Source organism: Bos indicus, chromosome 17, assembly GCF_029378745.1.
Source record: "Bos indicus isolate NIAB-ARS_2022 breed Sahiwal x Tharparkar chromosome 17, NIAB-ARS_B.indTharparkar_mat_pri_1.0, whole genome shotgun sequence".
Classification (NCBI taxonomy): Eukaryota; Metazoa; Chordata; class Mammalia; order Artiodactyla; family Bovidae; genus Bos; species Bos indicus.
In genome coordinates this window covers 40,487,614-40,508,219 of record NC_091776.1, presented here as the reverse complement: position 1 = coordinate 40,508,219, position 20,606 = coordinate 40,487,614, and the positions used below count along the sequence as shown (strand labels likewise).

The window sequence follows — 20,606 nt, the reverse complement described above, 5'->3', positions numbered from 1 at the left end:
TAGTGTGTGTTCTGCAACGAGGGAAGCCACTGCAATGAGAAGCTCATACACAACTAGAGAAAAGCCTGTGCACAGCAACAAAGACCCAGAGCATTCAAAAATAAATAAAAGAAAGGACAAAATGTGAATTCAGCTAATGTTGTAACCTTAGCAACCCATTAGATTTGAGTCCTATCTGAGTCCTAAGGTCCCAAAAGATAAAAGGTTATTTAGGGTAGTTATGGCAGCTCCTTGATTCTCTGAACCTTCTTGAGCTAATGATGTCATTTTCTGAGATTGTTATTTTCTCTCTTTAATCTCTCCAGGGCTATCCTCATAGTCATTTCACTCCACAACACTTGACATTTCTCGTTTTCATTCTGATGAGTTACCATAGCAACTGCTTTGCCAGAGTTTATCTTTTAAAGAGGCACATAGTCCAGGAAGCCATAAGTGATCATTTAAACAACACTTTTTGTCACAGTGTGCCACAGACCATGAGAGTACAATTTTCTAATAGTAATAGGACTGTTGTTATCTTCAAAACCATTCAGGTCAGATAACCAATCCAATGTTATTATCCTTGAGATCGTTATCTGCAACCCCTTCTGGAAGGAGAAAACAGAAACCACTCTGGAGTTTGGGAGGCTTAAGAAAAAAGAGGTTTCACGTAGAGAAGAATGTATTTATAGAATCATTATAAAGAACATAGAAGCAGGAGTGGAGAAAACACTACTATACTTGCAAGCCCAAGATTAAGCAGCATCCACGATGGCTCGTCAGCTCTTTACCCAGGAAGCTGGGACCGTGGTAACTGTCCCACCTGCAGTAGGTACCCACAGATGGAGTCTACAGACTTCAGTGTCACATGAGTGCACCCCACTGGTAGAAATCTATCCGTAAGAACTGAACTTCCTAGGGTCTGGAAAATATAGAACTAAGTTACCAGCTTCTGAAGAATGAGAAAGCATTCTAAACTGAATGGTGAGAGAGCAAAAAAAAAAAAAAAAAAAAAGGATGCATTAAATCTTCACAGTTGCAACAAGCTACCGTCTCTATTCACCTGAACAAACTCAGTCTTTCAAGTTTCCTTCCCTTCCTCCTGTTACTCTACTCACAATGTTAAGGGTCAGCGAGGCACTTCAACCTGGTTCCTGGTTGTTCAGACGCTGGGATTTGCTGTTTCTGGGTGTATCTTTTGTCCATCCAATTACTGGCACTCAGTTGGAGTCTCAAGCTGATGTCTGCAAATGGTAAACTTGAGGTCCATCAATCATCTCCTTCTGAGATATCATAATGATATCATTGAGATATCATAAAAATATCATTGGGATATCATTATACTGCCTTGCTACTTATGTTTATTTTGAAATCCTTCATAATAAAGAAGTGTTCAAACTAATAAGTAATACTAAAGGATGGAAACAGCTATAAATACAATCTTTAAATAGCATCTCTTCTTTCCAATTTATTTTTAGTGAAACTTTAAAAGGAAGCCTGGTTTTACAAGCATACATAACACTTATGTTAGAATACCTTGCCTTTCCCAAATGTAATCTTCATGAAAGAGTTAATGAGCCATGGAAAATAAGAAAATAACCTGGAGATGGAGGAAAACTGTACAAATTATATTTAATCAGATAAGAGCACATTCAAAAATTTGAGCAGATTTGAGCAGACCATTCACCAATCCAGAAAATTTAGGAGAAATAGCAAGATTATATGGAGAAAGATAATGAGTTCCATTTGGTGAATGTTGTGTTCAAGGTGCTTGTAGTAAGCGGGCTCCATGTTACACAAGATAAAGCGCAGGCTGGAAATGTAATTTGGAAGTCTTCTGATTAGAAGGAAAACCATGGATGAGGTTAGGTTCACCAAATCCAGGCAAAGTTGCACTATCTGGACTCAATCTCAGGTTTGAGTTACACATACGCAGCAGAAATAACTTATAAAATAGGTGCCAGACTTAAATTTAATCCTAACTTACATAAGATAAACTTTTATCGCTTCTATCACCTGTCTATATGTTTGAAAGTTAGTGTTAGTCCCTCAGTCATCTCTGACTCTTTGCAACCCCAGGCTCCTCTGTCCATGGAATTCTCCAGGCAAGAATACTGGAGTGGATAACCATTCCTTTCTCCAGGGGATATTCCCCATCCAGGGATTGAACTCGGGTCTCTTGTTTATGCATCCTTAAAGAGTCCCAACAGCATCCTGAAAAAAGCTTGGTACCTTTGGGAAGGATCCCCTTTAAACCCATCCGCAACCTGCCATGGGATAGGGCTGGTACCCTCTGCAGATGGTACAGAGAAGTTGCTCCTTCCCCCCAGCTCACATCCTTTCCATCTCATGACTGGCCTCATGGTCTCAGGTTCAAAAATAACTGCAAGTTCATGAGGAATTTCGTGAGCAAAAATTATTTTTTCCCTCCCACCAAATGAAGATTTTTTGTTTTTACTGATTTTGGTTTCATTTTTTTAATGAGACAAGTTTCATATCAAAATCAGAAAATATAGATGAGAAAATATGTAAGCATTCAGAGGATAATCACTAAACACTATCCATGATACCACAGTGCCTTAAAAAAAAGAATGAGATCATGCTGGTCATGTTATTTTTTCTTTTTCTATTTAACAACTATGGCCGTCCATCTCCAACATCAGTCTAACATGATTGAAGAGACTGAGGGAAGTTAAAATGAAGATGCTGAGAACAGTGTGCTGTGTTTCAGTACATCTAAAGTACTGTTTGTTACAGTTATATTTAAAAGAGATAATACACAAGGACTTATAGCACATGAAACTGTTCAATATGCTGTAAAAACCTAAATGGGAAAAGAATTTGAAAAGGGATAGATACATGTATATGTATAACTGAATCACTTTGCTGTACACGTGAATCTAACACAACATTGTAAATCAACTTTACTCCAATATAAAATTAAAAATGTGTGGCTCAAACACTGCTTGGTGAAGAATCACCTCTAGTGCCTATTGAAACCAGAGATTAGGGGACCTGTGAAATCAGGATCTCTAGGTGAGGGGCCAGAAATTCTCCTTGTTGACAAGCTCCCAGGTGATCTTTCTCTGTTTGTTGATCACTCATTTCTTATTTTAAACTAATTTTTATTGGAGTGTAGTTGATTTACAGTGTCTCATTAGTTTATGCTGCACAGCAAAGCAATTTAGTTGTGTACAGGCAAATTCTTTACCATCTGAGTCACCATGGAAGCCCTGGATATGTGTATATATCAGTTCAGTTCAGTCGCTCTGTCGTGTCAGACTCTTTCGACCCCATGAACCACAGCATGACAAGCCTCCCTGTCCATTACCAACTCCCGGAGTCCACCCAAACCCATGATCATCAAGTCAGTGATGCCATCCATATATATACATACATATACATATACATATATATCTACTTTTTTAGATTCTGTTTCCGAAAGGTCATTAAATTATCTTAAAGAGAAGACCTGTTTTCCCCAACACTCCAGAATATTTCTATTCTTGAACCTTTATGTTCTCTGATCTTTATTTTAGGAGACATCAACGGATGGTCTACACAATTTGACAGATATTATGGCAATAACTACAAAATGACTTCCTTGTATCCCAGTATTGTGGCAGAAACATCTGAATGCTGTAAGTAGTTAGAAGGGCTGAGCATCCTTGTCTATGGGCTTATAGTAAGATACCATGTTGTTAAAAGTTGGATACAATGGTTTTAATACTTTTATACAGTTAATTTCAGCTTTCTATTTGCAAAATTATAATTTTCTATTAGACATACAACCTGAAATTGAGAATTTGATTTTTAAATGACTCAGGGATCATAAGTGCAACAGGACTAAATCATGCTAGGTATTGATGCAAACAAAATTAATGTCAGTGCATTGGGGTTTCTATTTTACATGTCCCCTTTTCACAGTCACTGTAAACTCATATAAAAGCAACTCCATACCAGGATATTTGAGGGAACAAAAACTTACCTATGTGCGTATCCCTATAGCAAATTAGAGAAGCAATCACCTTGAGTTGCTGCATTGTGCTGTGGAAGCTGTGTAAAGAAAAGTGAAGTCTCTTTCCCTTATTCATGTGGCTGTACCCATGTTTGATGTTGGATCTGAACTTATGTTATAGTTATATTGGATTTAACCTCATGTGTGCAGAACCAATTAAATGTTTTAACCAATGGAAAAAAAAAAAAGAAATGGAAACAAGAGCAGAGAAGCTGTTAGGATTTTAACATGTGTAAGTGAAAAAGCTTCTGGGGTCTAAGTCATACTTTACAGCTACCAAAAAAGCCTTATTTGTTATACTCTACATTTAGTCACATAACAAAAACTTACAAAAACCATGGAAAGGATTGTAGGAGGGTATAGCATTGAGGATAAACTCTATAATTTCTAAAATCAGGAAGATCAATGTACATAATTCTTTTTAAATAAATTGGGTTTATTCTGATAAATTATTGACATATAAATGTGTGCCTTAAAGTTGTAATTTCAATCATATCTTTCAAAACCTTGGTTAAAAGGAAGGGTTTGGGGAAAAGAATCCTTTACTATATTTTCCACTTTATGTTCTACCACAAATTGTAAAGTGCAGCTTTTTAATTTTTTTTTAAATATTTTTTGCCTTTACTGCTCAAATAAAACTCATAAAAACTGCTAACAATCCCCACTTTGAGTGGATATAATCCCTCCTGTTAATCTCACAGGTCACTCAGCAATCTATCTCAACCACATGTTGTCTTCTTGTCAAAATATGGAAACCATGGAACTCCCTTGGTGTTCAGTGTTTAAGACTGCACTTCCACTTCAGGGAGCATAGGTTCGATTAGGGTTAGGGAACTAATCTGTGGTTAGGAAACTAAGATCTCGCAGGCTGCATGGTGCGGCCGAAATATATATAGAGAGAGACCAGATTACTTGATCATGAAAAAGCTGAAAGCTTTTGGAAAAGGAAAAAGTTAACGGGTATAATTTAACTACTAATATCAAGCGTAAAACTAATGGATTAAGCCATACAGTCTCAAAATATCATTTTTATTTTTCTCTTTTGATTCATTCTATATCCTTTTCATTTCTTAAATTTTAATTGACTCTCTTTTTATTTTACATTATTCCCAAAAGGATTTAGGCAATTTTCAATAAAAATAAATATGGCTATGAACAGACTTAACCCATTAACATGACATAAGAGACAAAAATTCCATGGTAAATGGGATAAGAAGTAGAGAAAGAAAATTATATAAGAGTTACTACCTAGTTCTTAATTTTGTAGTCATTAGGTCAAAGACCGAAAACAATAGGTTGCATAACTTTCATAGTTTGGTCTGTAAAGCAAAAACAAACAAATGGGAAAAACAGATCAAGTCAGCAAGAGAAATAAATTTTTTGCCAGATGATGAGCTCTGGGAGAAATGTTCCCTAAGTATTCTTACATAAGAGAAATGCAGTTACATAAAGAGTGATGCTTCAAAAAGTACAAAGGCAATTTTTTATCTGTTCTTAGAAATGAGCAAACATATAATTTTTAATTAGAATTTTGAAGAAAGATAGGGGTGGGGTGGTAATTTAAAATTCAGTATCTTTTTTCAAACTTAAAACTAGTACAAAAAGTAAATGTAAACATAGTGTAAAATTAGGGGGTGAAACTTAAATTAAGGTTCCTACTGTATCACTTTATTCAATTTTATTATAAGTGTTTATTGGAAACTTAACTGAGAAATTTAACTGGCTTATAATACTTTATGACTGGATGAATGTGAGGAACTCACATTTATAAAGTCACCTCTCAAGAAAAATATCACGGAAAACATACCCATCATAACAAATATATTCATAAAGTTTAAATTTGAGGAATATGGAAAGTATAGAGATTTGGAAAAAATTATTTACTTAGCCATAATTTCACCACTCAGAAGCTACCAGCATTAACTTGCTGGTTCATTACTCATCTTTCTTTTTATTTTAGCATAGTTGAAACTTTCAGTGCAATCCATTCCTGTCATATTTCGAGGTAGCACTTTAGCATAGTCAGGTATTCATATTATAAAACTTTCAAAATACCATAAATTTTTAAGTGACATAATTTGCTTCATCCTTCTTTCCTGGCAGGATATTTAGGTGCTATTTTTTCACTTTCCTTATCAACACATATGAATTATCAATCTTAACTCAGCCTATAAAAATAGAAAGAAAGAAAAAAAAATACCAGATTAATGCTATCTTCTCCATCTTCTATTTTTACCCTTTGTACCAACTTCTGAGGCCCTTCATCTCCCCTCCAAAAGCTCCCTGTCCCCTCCCAACAATACACACGTTAGCACAGGAATTTAGATAGAATTAATTTTTAGGGATCCATTGCCAAAATGGTCACTTACAACCGTAAGACTGTTCAAAACTTCTTGGCACAGACTCTGCTGACACAGAAAACACACAAAACCTAAATTATGATCGTAAGCTCTCAGGATTCTGTAGGGAATCTGCAGAGTTGTTTGGAAGGAGACAAAAAACACCCAGGGGCCACATATCTGAGCAAAGGAATACCTGGCTGTTTCCAAGGCTGGAGCTCACTGTGAAAATTTCCCACCATCATCCACCATCTTTGCCACCAGAATGTCTTCTTTGCCATCAAGATGCTTTTCCACTCTCTAGAAACTTTCCTGTAAAGGTCTAGACTAAAAGTCTGCAAACAGAAAGTTCTCACAAGAAGTTTTGTCTGTCCTATAGTGATTTAAATGTTTTTAAGTATTACTGTCTTTAAGTAGGTAATTATATAAAAAGTATTGTCTTTCTGGCTTCTTTGAGGAAGTTGGTTGACTCGGCCACACATGCTCCTATGGTAATAGGGCAACAGTTAGGAGAAGCTGTCCCACAGGGACTCCAAGATGCAATCAGTACCCGCTTTGCCTGCTTCTGTAAATATTCAAGTCTATAAGCTCTGCTCTAAGTGCAGGGTTTCAAAGTAAATGTAAAAGAGAATATCCCACATTGCTCTTGATGAGGCATCATCCATTCTTCATCAAGTCAGGGATCAGACGATGTCTGCGACACTGAATAATACTCCCATTTAGCTATATGAACACACCACCCCAAATCTCTAATAAACCTTAGCAATATTGGGAGCCCACAAGGTAGCCGACGGCATACGTCCCATTTTCTCTCTCTTTCCAACTCCCATCAGTGAGAACAGAAGAGCTATGCATAAAAAATGTTCACTTCCTTAAGTGAAGCAGTAGCCATTCTTACAGTCCTATATAAACAAAAAGAAGTCCTTTGAAGAGTTCCTGAATTTAAAAAGAAAATCTACCAGCACTATAGTTCATAGTCAAGTTCTTTTTCTTGCTAGTTAAAAACAGCTTAGCATTCCATTAAAAGCAACACTTTATTCTTAATAGCAGCTTTAAAATGAACATTAAAGCCCATCACACACTGTTGTGTCACCTTTAGACATAGCTACTCTCCAAGGATAAAATAAGAGCAGATGACTTCATTTTCCAACAAATAGAGAAAAGCAAGCTGCTACTTTTTTTTAATGCATGGGCTGTTAAATGTGTGTGTTTCCCTATCTTAAGGTCCTAATATCATTTTAATGTTTAAAGTAAACTTTTGGAAACTTAATTTAAAGCTTTGCACAAATTGCTTACATAAGACACAACACACTTTGGTGTATGATTTTCTCATAGATTTTTGTTTCTTTCTTTTCATTCCCCTCCTGTTCCTGGTCCCTCATCATCCCTTCTCCTTACTACATCCTCTTTATTCAGTGGTCGGTTCTCCACCCATGCAATGTATTTGCCAAGGTTTAGAGCTTGAGTGTGATGAGATCAATTTACGAGCTGTTCCATCAGTTTCTTCAAATGTGACTTTTATGTAAGTAGAAAAAAATGTTTTCATTCTGACAGCCAGTACAGCACTTGTAAAACTTGTAAAACATAATTAAGGTGTAATCATCATTGGTAATAATGCATTGTCATTCAAGATGATATCATTGTTCCTTGGTCAATTATAATGATTGCTGATATTTATTTGTATTATTAAATGATAGATCCTACTCTAAGTTATTCTCTGTACTCACTTATTCAGTCTCTCATAACAATCTTACGAAGTATTTAGTATCACTATGTTGTATCTAAGCAAAAGATGCCATCAAGTATATGTGCTACTAAAGAAAAAAGCTACGATCAAATTACTATATAAAGCTTTCTTAACACCGGAATTGACACATTAAAAGAGTCAATTTTTTAATTATTAGAAATAAATTTTAATACGCTCATGTATAAATAAAAATATAAAGCAAGTAAAATAAAGTGGCATCCAACCCCACTACTTCATGGCAAATAGAAAGGGAAAAGGTACAAGTAGCTACGGATTTCCTCTTCCTGGGCTCCAAAATCACTGCAGATGGTGACTGCAGCCATGAAATCCTAGGACTATTGCGTCTTGACAGGAAAGCAATGACAAACCTAGACAATGTGTTGAAAAGCAGAGACAGTACTCTGCCGACAAAGGTCCATATATCAAGGCTATGGTCTTCCCAGTGGTCACGTATGACTGTGGGAGTTGAACCATAAAGAAGGCAGAACGCCAAAGAATTTTTGATGCCTTCAAACTGCAGTGCTGGAGAAGACTCCTGAAAGTCCCTTGGACAGCAAGGAGATCAAACCAGTCAATCTTAAGGGAGATCAACCCTGAATATTCATTGGAAGGACAGAGCCTGAAGCTGAAGCTCCAGTATTTTGGTCATCTGATGCAAAAGATGACTTGTTGGAAAAGTCCCGACGCTGGGAAAGACTGAGGGCAGAAAGAGAAGAGGGCATCAGATGATGAGACGGCTGGATGGTATCACCAGTGTAATGAACATGAACTTGGGCAAACTCTGGGAGATGGTGAGGGACAGGGAGGCCTGGCATTCTGCAGTCCATGAAGTTGTAAAGAGTCGAACACGACTGGGCTACTGAACAACAACAAAATAAATTGGATAAAATATTCCATCACTTCACATTTAAAATCTAACTCTTCTGAGTCACACTTGACCCAGAGACTTAATGTTCATTTTTTCCCTAAATAACTCATACTTAGCCATGTAAAAGAAAATTATCCTCATAAGAAACAACTTACTGATCCAATCTTAATTTGAATTCAACAAACTTCAGCAACACAAACACACACATTTGGCTGAATTGTTAAAAGAAATTAGCAAAGGATAGACATTTTAATCCAATATTTCTGCTGAGTTTTTTGTTTTCATACAGGTGTTTTAGTGCCTTACGGCTCTGACTTTTGTATATATGTGTATATATATATATATATGTGGATGAGATAGGAGCAATTCTTAAGGTGATAAATGTTGGCAAGTCCTGCCCTTTTCAACCCAAACCACATAACACTGCAACTTATATGCCTGACATATTCAAGGAACAGAGAAGAACTCCAGCTCAGAGTTCCTGTACACAATAGTATAATCAAATTTACAGAATCTGAGGAGCTTACCCAATTTGTCAATGAGCTGAGAACACTGGACAGCCACAAAGATCTGTTTTCCAAAGGAGGTGACATTTTCCCATATACTAAGAACAGCATTCAATCTCATCCTAGACTCATCATAGCTATTTTCATAGTAATTAGTCCTGCCAGAAAAAAGATATCCCCTCCCCAAAAAAGTCTGAGGTCCTGTGGAGAGTTTCTGTGATTTAAATTATGACTAGAACACCTAGGTATAAAAATTTAAGATGAGTTTCTTCTAGTTTTAAAGAAAAAAATCATCACTAATACTGCTTGTACAGAAATGCTAGCAAGTCCAAATCAATGAATACCCTCATGTTGGTAATCTCATCTTTTGTTTTCCTACAAATAGAATTTGAATATATTTTTCAACAATTTAATTAATTTTTGTAAAAGGAAAAAGAGGAAAAGGGCTGGAGGAATGGAAGTAGATATAGCAGTGACTAAGAAGAGAGTGTAAGTGCCCCTGAAGGCATTCTAATTCAACTTAGAAAAGGCTATCCTGGCTCAAAATACATATACACACGCATCCAAAAATATAGACATTTATAAAGAGATGTATACAGACCTATGAGCTGCCAATTTTCAACCCTTGATATGAAGAAAAGCTGGAATCAGATCTTTTTTTAAATTGAGGCATAACTGCTTTACAGTGTTATGTTGTGTGCTGTGTGCTAAGTCATTCCAGTCATGTCTGACTCTGCAACCCTATGAACTGTAGCCTGCCAGGTTCCTCTGTCCATGACATTCTCCAGGCAAGAATACTGGAGTGGATTGCCATTCTCTTCTCCAGGGTATCTTCTCGACCCAGGGATAGAACCGGCATGTCTTACCTCTAACCTTCATTGGTGGGAGGGTTCTTTACCACTAGCACCACCTGGAAAGCCCATAGTTTTGTGTTAGTTTCTGCTACACAACAAAGTGAATCAGTTATGTGTATACATATATCCCCTCCCTCTGGAGCCTCCCTCCCACGCCCCATCCTAGCCTTCCAAGTCATCACATAGCACCAAGTCAAGTTTCCTGGGCTACGCGGCAGCTTCCCACTAGTTCTTTATTTTATACATGGTGGGGTCGCACAGAGTCGGACACGACTGAAATGACTTAGCAGCAGCAGTGTGTATTTGTCAATCCCAATTTCCCCCCACTCGCATGTTCACACATCCATGCTCTACATCTGCATCTAGAATGCAATCTGATCTTCATGAATGATTGGGTACAGAAGGCAAGAGAGAAGAAAGGATTCAGGGTGACTCCAAGGTTTCTGTCCTGAGGAACAGGGTGATAGGGGAGACTTGGTGACAGTTAGTGGGGCAGATTAGAACTTCAATTTAGTTGTTTTTTCAATGATAGATTAAAGATCACTCCATGGAAATTGCCAACAGGCATTTGGAAATGTAGGAGTCAAGCTCAGGAATTCATGTCTATAACATTTCATTAATATTAAATGTTAAAATACAAGGCTCTACTATATTAAAAAGTATTTTGGTCCATCCTGTAAAGTGAGAGAATTAACACCTACCTCTTTTTATGTCAGTAGGGTATTATAAAAATACAGAGAATGCTACTTGTGAAATATTCTGCATCATTAGAAAGAAGTAGTCTATAAGTTCTAGGCACTATTAATAAAAAAACTTAACTTCCTAAGAAACATTATTCAGGAGTCATTAAAGGAGCCACCGCTCCTTCTAGAGTCACCCTCTCACTCAGGAGCTATTAGCCTCTTCCTCTTGAGTTCTTTCGTAGAATCTCAGTTGTATCTCCTTTAAGTATATCAAATGTTCTCCCTCATGCCATAGTGGTTGGGGTGGTCCTAATCACCACCAGAGAAAGGAGAATGCCATAAGCTTCATGGGGGCCCTACAATGTGGTTTTTCTATATAACTTCCAAGTCCATAACAAGTACAATAAGCTCTAAACCGTGTTTCTGAGTTGAATTTACAAGTAAATCATTACAATAAAAAATAGTCCTGAGCTATTATCCAAAGAAGAATCTTTATTTAATAAAGTATGTTATTTGTCATCCAAATAGAGTATGAGTTTATCCAGGACAGGGATATTACCTTTTTTGCAAAGTACAATAGAAGGCATTCAACCCAGGTTTGTTGAGAAAATTAATGAATGAACACACTTGTGGAAGCACACTAAACTTTCATCAGTAACTTTAAATCAAACCCAAACATTTAGCAGTTAATCCTTACACAACACAAACATTTAAACAGGGATATAAAGCAGAATTGAAGCTCTAAGCCAAGTGAGAACTCTTAGTAGAAAAGGGATTTTCAATTAGCTGATATAAGGAATAAAACATTTGGTGATAACCCAGCAGCTAAGAGTGATCTCTAGAGAAGGTTACTAGTTAATCAACCTTTGACATTCAGTCATTAAAAAAAAAAAATCACTAAATGACGGGTCTGTATAGTTTAGAATGGTGTTTCTTAACTTTTTTTCTTTCCTTATTGCCTCCCTTTCTGAGGATATTTTAGACATTTTTGTCCTCATCTGTGATGTTTTAATACTTCAGATATACTGTGTATATTTACACATACTAGTTCTTTATCTATTAAAAAGTAAGTTTTTTTCACTCCTTAAGAAATTAATTTCTTAATTTTCCAATAACGTTCGTGTTGAGAATACATAGTTTTCTATATTCTAGAATAGTTTTTTCTCCAGTTAGTTTCCAAAAATTTGTTCTCAAGAGTCTGAGAAGCTATTTTTAAGAAGGATTCATTATCAAGTTCAGGCAATACTGGTCCACACCAACACAAGTAACACTAGTCATGTCTTTTGTATGAAGCTGTCTCTTCACTGAGTTCTTTATGTTGACCATTGTTTCCAAATGTTTGTCCCACAGCAGATCAAACTCCCATCAGTGAGGTGTATTGCTCATTTCTTAATGAGCACCTGCTCCGTCATAATAGACGAGGACAGTAACAACAGTGGCACCATATTATTAGAGGTCATGTAGTCCAAATACATTCTTTCACAGTTAAAGAAACTGACATGGAAAGATTATGTATGTTTCATGCCAGGGACTGCCAGCTTCAATGGTTGGGATTTTTTGCTTGTTTTATTTTGTTCCTACCATATTATATTGCTTAAAGAATTAAACGTTAGGTCCTTTTCAATACAACCACAATTATGTGAACCTGGCCTGTGTCAAGCTGCTTATAAACTGTAATACAAGTGGAAATCTTTTTTATACAACTTATTAGAAATTGCATTGGGATTACTTCTTGAATAAAGATGGTTCAACTATATGGACCAATGGACAGTTTCCTTTATAAATAATTTTTAAAGGAAGCAAAGGTAGTGGAATGTGAAAATTGAAATATTGAGGATTATAATATTAGGTTCTTGAATATGCTTTAAACAAGAAAACACTATCCTTATTGCCACTCAAAAACTGAGATGCTTTCTGTTTGTTAAATAAAAATAGAAAAGAACATAACTGAAGATTATTTTACCAGTTTTATTGTTTCAAGTTTTTGTCAGAATTACAATGTTGTAACTTAAATTTAAGAAAACTATTTCAAATAATTCAAAATCAACAGTCCTAGTTCAATTAGTACTATGAAGAGAAGCAATTCCCAAGACCGAAGGATGGTAAGACCCTGAGCTCACCTCCTCTCATGGGCACCACAAAACCATCACTATCTGCAGAACCATCTGTGAAAAAGACTGGAACCTACCAGGAAAGACGGTCTACAACGAACGTCAGAAAGAAGTAACTACAACAAGAAGGGAAGTAGGAGCAGAAACTTCGTATAATCAAGACCCATAACCCCAGGGGATGACCCAAAAATGGGAGAACAATTGCAATTGTAGAGATTCTCCTAAAGGGACCAAGGGGCCCAAACCACACATCAGGCTCCTCAATATGGGAATCCTGTACCAAGAAGACGAGGTCCAAGAACACTGGTCTTTGAAGGCCATCAGAGCTTACTTTCAGGAGTCCCAGAGGGCAGTGGGAAATAGAGACTCCACTCTTAAGCGGTGCATGCAAAACCTTACCTGCTCAGGGACCTGGGGCAGAAGCAGTAATTTGAAAGGAACCTGGATTAGTCTCACCTGCTGATCTTGGAGAACCTCCTGAAGAGGCAGGAGGCAACGAGAGCTCACTCTGGGGACATAGACAAGGGGGCAGCCATTCTGGGAGCTCATTCTACCAAGCAGACCCTGGTGCTGACAAATGCTATTTTGGACTTGGAAGCAATCTAAGTGTCCATTGATGGAGGAATGGATAAAGAAGATATAGTACATATATATAATGGAATACTTCTCCACCATAAAAAAGAATGAAATTTACCATTAGCAACAAAGTGGATAATACCTCAAGGGTATTATGCTTAGTGAAATATGTCAGAAAAAGACAAATACTCTATGTTTTCACTTATATGTGGAATCTAAAAAATAAAACATATTACCAAATATAACAAAACAAAAAGACTCATATGTATAGAAACCAAGCTAGTGGTTACCAGTGGGGAGAGGGAAGGGGGCAAAGTAAAATGGGGATTAAGAGCTACAAACTGCTGTGAATAAAATAAATGAGCTACGTCACAGGAATGTAGCCAATATTTTCTAATAACTATAAATGCAGTATAATCTATAAATATTTTGTATTTCTATGTTGTATATCTGAAACTAATATAATACTGTAAATCAGCTGTATCTTAATAAAACACTAATTAATTAAAATAAAATTAAGATATCTCTCAAACAAAAATCTCTTCTAAAAAATTTTAAATGGTATGAATACAAGAGTGACATTATGAATCAAAGTATTTCCTGAAAGCTAGTCTTAAAGTAAATAGAGTTTATAATTGTTCATACTGCTATTAAAAGTAAAGAAAAGAACTTTAAAATCCAAAATTTACATTTATTTCAGGTCACTCAGGCGGAACTTAATAAGAAAGCTTCCTCCTAATGTCTTCAAAAGGTACCATGGTCTTCAGACTCTGTAAGAAAAAATTTTAATTCTTAGTATTAAATTGACTAATGTTTTTTGGCATATCTGTTTCTTCGCACTTCTGCAGAGACCAACACTACACCTCTGCTTAAGTCTAACCCCTCTTTGGGGAAGTATTTAACTGTTAGCTGGAGACTACCAAGTAACATTGTTTTTCTGACTGCTTCTAGAAGCCACCCTAGCAAACTCTCAGATATCTATCCCTAAAGAAACCAAAGTATGTGTACTGTGAATTCTCTTACTCTGAATTCTCAATGTGTATTGAGAATTCTCTCAATTCTCTTGCCCCTCCCCCAAGTAAAGACACTCAAGAGGCTTTGCTCTCTGTACCTCAACGTCAATCATAGAGAAAGATGTTAGTACTCTTTACCAGGCCTGCCCTCATGCTTAGATAGGGAAATTTTTCTTCCGTATGTTTGCAAGTCCAATCTCTACACAAGATAGCAAGTTCTTGTGGTTTGAAACCTCCAAGCATGTTGTTTTGTAGAATTAATTCCAGTTCACATCTACCTCATTGAGTTTTATCTGACATGTTGGCTTCCCATCAGTCTAAGATTACCAACGTACTCTCAAAATCTGTAATGGCCCCGGTGATGGTCGCCTGTTATTTAGGTCAGTTTTGTGGCTGAATTATATTGTCACAGGCTTAAACTGCTAGGTTTAAGTATTCTGTGTCTGCATTACACTATGGAGAAAACATGTCAGAGTTCCTGGTTTCATTTTCATATTGTCACAGGCTTAAACTGCTAGGTTTAAGTATTCTGTGTCTGCATTACACTATGGAGAAAACATGTCAGAGTTCCTGGTTTCATTTGCATTGGTTTTGGGTTTGTGTTTACACTATAGAACCCTGGTACATAGATATCATCTATCTGTACTTTTTCTTTAAGATAATAGAAATAGAACAGAATCAGAAGAAAAATTATGCATTTTGTTTGATGAAATATTCTCAAAGCTCAGATTATCTGAAGAAAAAGTTTTCACATCTGAAAACTGAATTCCAATAAAAGACTTTTCAGAAGTATATTCTAGATATTAATCAATCAAGAGAGAAGAGGTTTTCAAGTTTAAGCCTGATACACAAATTTCAAGAGGACACTTTCTTCCTGTTTCCTGATCTCTGGAGTAGGAAGAATTTTCCCGATCTGTAGCACCACCTTGTGTTCACATGGTTTAAAAGGAGTCAGGCTGCTACTGCTGCTGAGTCGCTTCAGTCGTGTCCGACTCTGTGCGACCCCATAGACAGCAGCCCACCAGGCCCCGCGGTCCCTGGGATTCTCCAGGCAAGAACACTGGAGTGGGTTGCCATTTCCTCCTCCAATGCATGAAAGTGAAAAGTGAAAGTGAAGTCGCTCAGTCGTGTCCTACTCTTAGCGACCCCATGGACTGCAGCCTACCAGGCTCGTCCGTCCATGGGATTTTCCAGGCAAGAGTACTGGAGTGGGGTGCCATTGACTTCAACTCTAATTTCAGTATGTTGGCATTGTTATACAATGAACTTTAATTCTTGAACAACCAATTTGTTCCAAGTAATAGATCAAAATAGCCTAATTACCAAAAAAGTTGTAATTGGTGGCTAGAGATATCCTTTGATTCCACCTCCAGGCAATATATGGCTTCCCAGGCAGCACTAATGGTAATGAACCCAGTCTGTCAATGCAAGAGACGTGAGAGACATAGGTGCAATCCCTGGGTCGGGAAGATCCCCTGTACGAGAACATGGCAACCCACTCCAGTATTCTTGCCTGGAGAATCCCGTGGACAGAGGAGCCTGGTGGGCTACAGTCCATTGGGTTGCAAGGAGTCAGACTCAACTGAAGCGACTTAGCACGCACTCACACCAGGACAATGGTGACTCGCATCAGAAGAAGGAAAGAAGTCAGGCTTAAAATCCTTACTTCCTCCTTGCTACAACCTGGGGCCAGTGCTTATGAATGTGTGGAGCTTAACTGGGTACATGGAATGCAAGGGCTTGTGCTCCAGGTTCTGTTTCCTCTGACCTCCTGTTAATTCCAGGCCCCACCTTCAGCATGACCTCAGTGAACTCTGCAGCCAGCATCCTTGCTTGGCCTTCCAAGCTCATTTATAGTCTTCTAGACCTGACTTTTTGTATTTCTGTTTTTCTCTTCTGTGGTATGTATATTTGATACATTTTCTCAAACACTTTTTGGAGCAAAACTTGGGTGTCAAATAAATACAATCCAAGTTGACTTGCTTGGCCAATCTGTGATGAACATGGCATATGGTTTGGGGTCTTAGTAATGTCATAGCCTTGTAGTGCTACCAGGGCTGTGCTGAATAGTATCAAGTTTATAGAATTACATCAGGAAATATCAGAATGTTAAAAAGGCTTCTAGGCCTCTTTGATTAGTTTAAGTACCTTGCTAGGCCCTAAAATTGAAGTTTCGCTCACTGAAAATTCAAATGTTAAATTTTAGGCATCATAAGTCTAAATTTATAACTAGAAGCTCTAAATAAAAACCAGCCCAGTAATTTATGAACTTAATCAAGAAAGAAAATTACATATATCCAGCTTCACTATTTTGTCCTGTTTATCTTTTTTAATTTTAAAGAATTCTTGACATTTCCTCTTTTTTATTTTTTTCAAAAAAAAATTATTGAAGTATAGTACAATGTTGTGTTAGTTTCAGATGTACAGCAAAATGATTCAATTATACATATATATAAACATAGGTATTCTTTTTTTTACATTCTCTTCCATTATAGGTAATTACAAGATGTTGTGGTAAAATACACAGGACATAAAATGTACCATCTTCACCATTTTTAAGTGTACATTCAGAGGCATTAAACATGCCCGCATTTTTGCACCACCATCACCACCATCCATCTACAAAATTCTTTTCATTCTTGCAAAACTGAAACTCCTTTTCCTCATGTTTTCCCTTTAATAATCATTTTCACAGGTGCCTGCAAAACAATAAGATTAGATCCGTATCTGTCTATGCTTTCCGAGGACTGTACAGTCTTACTAAACTGTAAGTACCAGGGCCAATTAGTCTTCCCATTCCGTGGTGGCCTGTGGACCCGACCCATCCCACTGCATATTGCCCTGCCACCCATGATGGCGTTCAGGGCATGTGCAGACAGCAGGCATCTCCACACTGGGGCCAAAGGCGTGGGACCTTGAGTCACACATGCTGCACCAACTCACTGGGTGTGTGAACTTGAGGACTGATTTTCCTTTCTAAGCATCAACTCCCTCTACCGTAAAAGTGAAAACTACAACAGTACCTACCTCAGGGTTGTTGAGAGGAATGAATGAGAAAAATCAGAAGAATTAGGCACACAATATGCATTAGCCATAGTGATGAGAATGAGGACTGAATGACCTTTATCAACCTGAGAAAACCTACTCATGGCTAAAATTTATGAAGGAGAAAACCCAAAGTTGTGCTTTTCTCACTAATTCTCCTTGTACAAATATATAAAGCATGATAAGTTTGAAAGAACAAAGTTTAAAAAAAATACTATGGTAAAATACATATAGCACAGTTGCCATTTGAGTCATTTCTAAGGATATAGTTCAGTGGTATTCAGTACATTCACACTATTCAACTATCCATCTCCAGAACTTTTCATCCTCCCAACTAAGACTCCACATCCATTAAACTCTAACTCCCCAAGCCTCTCTTCCAGCCTCTTGCAAATACCATTGAACATTCTGTCCCTACGAATCTGACTACTCTAGGGACCTCACAGAAGTAGAAACAGGTAATATTTTCCCTTTTGTGTCAGGCTTATTTCATAACATCTTAGTCTTAGCATTATGCCTTCAAGATTCATCCATGTAATATATATCACAATTTCATTCCTGAATGTAACTATAGTAAGACTGAATAATATTCCACTCTGTGTATCACATTTTTTATTTATTGACTTAGATAGACAGACACTGAGGTCATTTCCACCTTTCAGCCATTGTAAATAATGTTGCTATGAACATTGATGTACAAATATTTCTTTGAGCCCTTGATTCCATTCTCTTGGGTGAATGCCCAGAACTGGAATTGCTGGATTATATGGCAATTCTACATTTGATTTTCTGAGGATTCACCTTACTGTTTTCCACAGCATCTGCACCATTTTACATTCTCATCAGCAATGCACAGGTTCCAATTCTTCTACATCCTCATCAACTCTTGCTATTTTCTGGGATTTTGTTGTTGTTTTGTGCTGTGTAGTTTTTAATGACAGCCATCCTTATGGCTGTGAAATGGTATCTCATTGTAGTTAAGAGCAAAGTTTTTTAAAATAGTCATTCTCAGAGTTCCATTTCATTGCATTCTACCAAGCAGCTGACTCCCAGGAGTTATTGAAGGGATTTATGACCCAAAATCACATAAATAAAAGTTTTTTGTATTTCTATTCCTGGCCCCTTGCTTTCTATTCTATCCCATTTTTTAATCCTTAGCTCAAGAAACTTTGGTCAGATTGCTCACTGGTGGTATCAGAGTTTGGGTTTGAGTCAAGAAGGCCACCCAATCACTTAGTAACAAAGTGGAAGAAAGTCACTGGAGTTCCAAAGTCTTAACAGTAACCCCTGTAGCCGTGTCCTCGTCCCTTCTGTCCCCTGCTCTTTCATGTCATAGCAAATTACCCGAAGTCAGGATTGGACTCATCCTTATCATATTTCTGACTACCTTTCTTTACAATCTCTCACAAATCTATTCAAAACTTTTAAACATATCTGCTTGGTATAATGTTCAATGAATATACAAGGGGCTCTTGAAAGATAGTAGAAACTGGAGAGTAAATGCAGAAGTGTCTTCCATCCACTCCTTGGTTTTTTCCTGCCACTAGAATATTGTCTGCATATAAAAATGTCACACGGTCCTGGGTTTTCATGGATCACCATCAGATTCTGCTCGTCACTCATCCATAGATATTCATTATCCCTCAGAGTGTGCAAGTTCTTCAGCTAGACATTCTAGAGGGCGGTACAGAGAAAGAGAAGTCAGACCTGCTGCCTTCTAGCACATTACACTCTCGTATTTCAGGGAGAACCATGTGCTTCCTCTGGGGAGAGGCACCCCCTTGCTTTCCAGAAGCTTACAGTCTATGTTGGGGAAACAATGCCCACATATATATCATAGTTAGAGATATGGTGAGGGATTTACTTTCTTAGGACTTAAACCTGCTCAAACCACAGCTGCTATGATGGTTGTCTGAAAGCGGTTATCATTTCAGGTCCAGAGCAGTGGATGAAGACTGAAAACTGAAGAGGACTGGGTGAAACAGACAGCACAGGGCTTTGGGGGTGGGGATGGATCAAATACCTTTACTTGGGGGACTTCCAGTGACTCTTAAGGGAGCCTCTGAGATGCTTTCCATCTTCCCGAGCCCAACTGGGGCTCCAGGCTTGCAAGGGAAGGGAAGAAGTGGCTAGAGTGTGGGGGTCTTATCCCATTGCTACCCCCAAGCTAAAGTCAGATCTGCGGGGTGGAGAGAGGAAAGGAAATTCTTGGCAGGAGAGATTTCATAGGATATCAGCTCCCTGATCTGTCAGAGTGGAGAAAAGAAGAGAAATCAGTGTGGTCCACATATGAGTAGAAGTGGAATTGGGTTTTCCTGGTGGCTCAGACGATGAATCTGCCTACAGTGAAGGAGACGCAGGAAGTCTGGGTTGGTAAGAGACCCTGGAGGAGGGAATGGCTACCCACTCCAGTATCATTACCTGGAGAACTCCAAGGACAGAGGAGCCTGGAGGGCTACAGTCCATGGGGGTAACAAAGAGTCGGAGACCGCTGAGTGACTAACAACACATCACACGCAACTGCCCAATTTGTCAGAGTGAAGAGAGAAATCAATGTGGTCCACGCATCAGTAGAAATGGGACTGAATGAACACTTGCATAGGAATCACAGGCAGTGGGGAAAAGAGGAGGCAAGAAATTGATGTGGGAAGTTGAACAGAGACATCGTCATGATAATATGTGCCAAGCGCTTCTGACACGCCTGGCCTCAAATGCTCAACAACCCCGTGAATTAGGTTCTGATGTTATTTCCACTTCAGAACTGGGGAAACTGGAGATTTCAGAAGTCATTTGCTTCAGGTCACACTGTTAAGTGGCAGAGCTAGGAACCAAACTGTCTGACAGCAATTCAGAGCAGAATTGCTGAG

At 37.8% G+C, this 20,606-nt stretch overlaps 1 protein-coding gene across 2 annotated transcripts in view; it reads left to right on the top strand.

The window, feature by feature from the left end:
- RXFP1 (relaxin family peptide receptor 1) overlaps positions 1-20,606 on the top strand; it is a 127,781-nt gene that overhangs the window by 58,266 nt on the left and 48,909 nt on the right. The window contains exons 3-6 of one of the 2 annotated variants that reach the window (XM_070769195.1): positions 3,519-3,620; positions 7,753-7,858; positions 14,382-14,453; positions 17,390-17,461. In XM_070769195.1, the coding sequence (XP_070625296.1) occupies positions 3,519-3,620; positions 7,753-7,858; positions 14,382-14,453; positions 17,390-17,461 (352 nt within the window). The remainder of the gene's footprint in view (positions 1-3,518; positions 3,621-7,752; positions 7,859-14,381; positions 14,454-17,389; positions 17,462-20,606) is intronic. The other variant, XM_070769197.1, reaches the window with a different exon arrangement.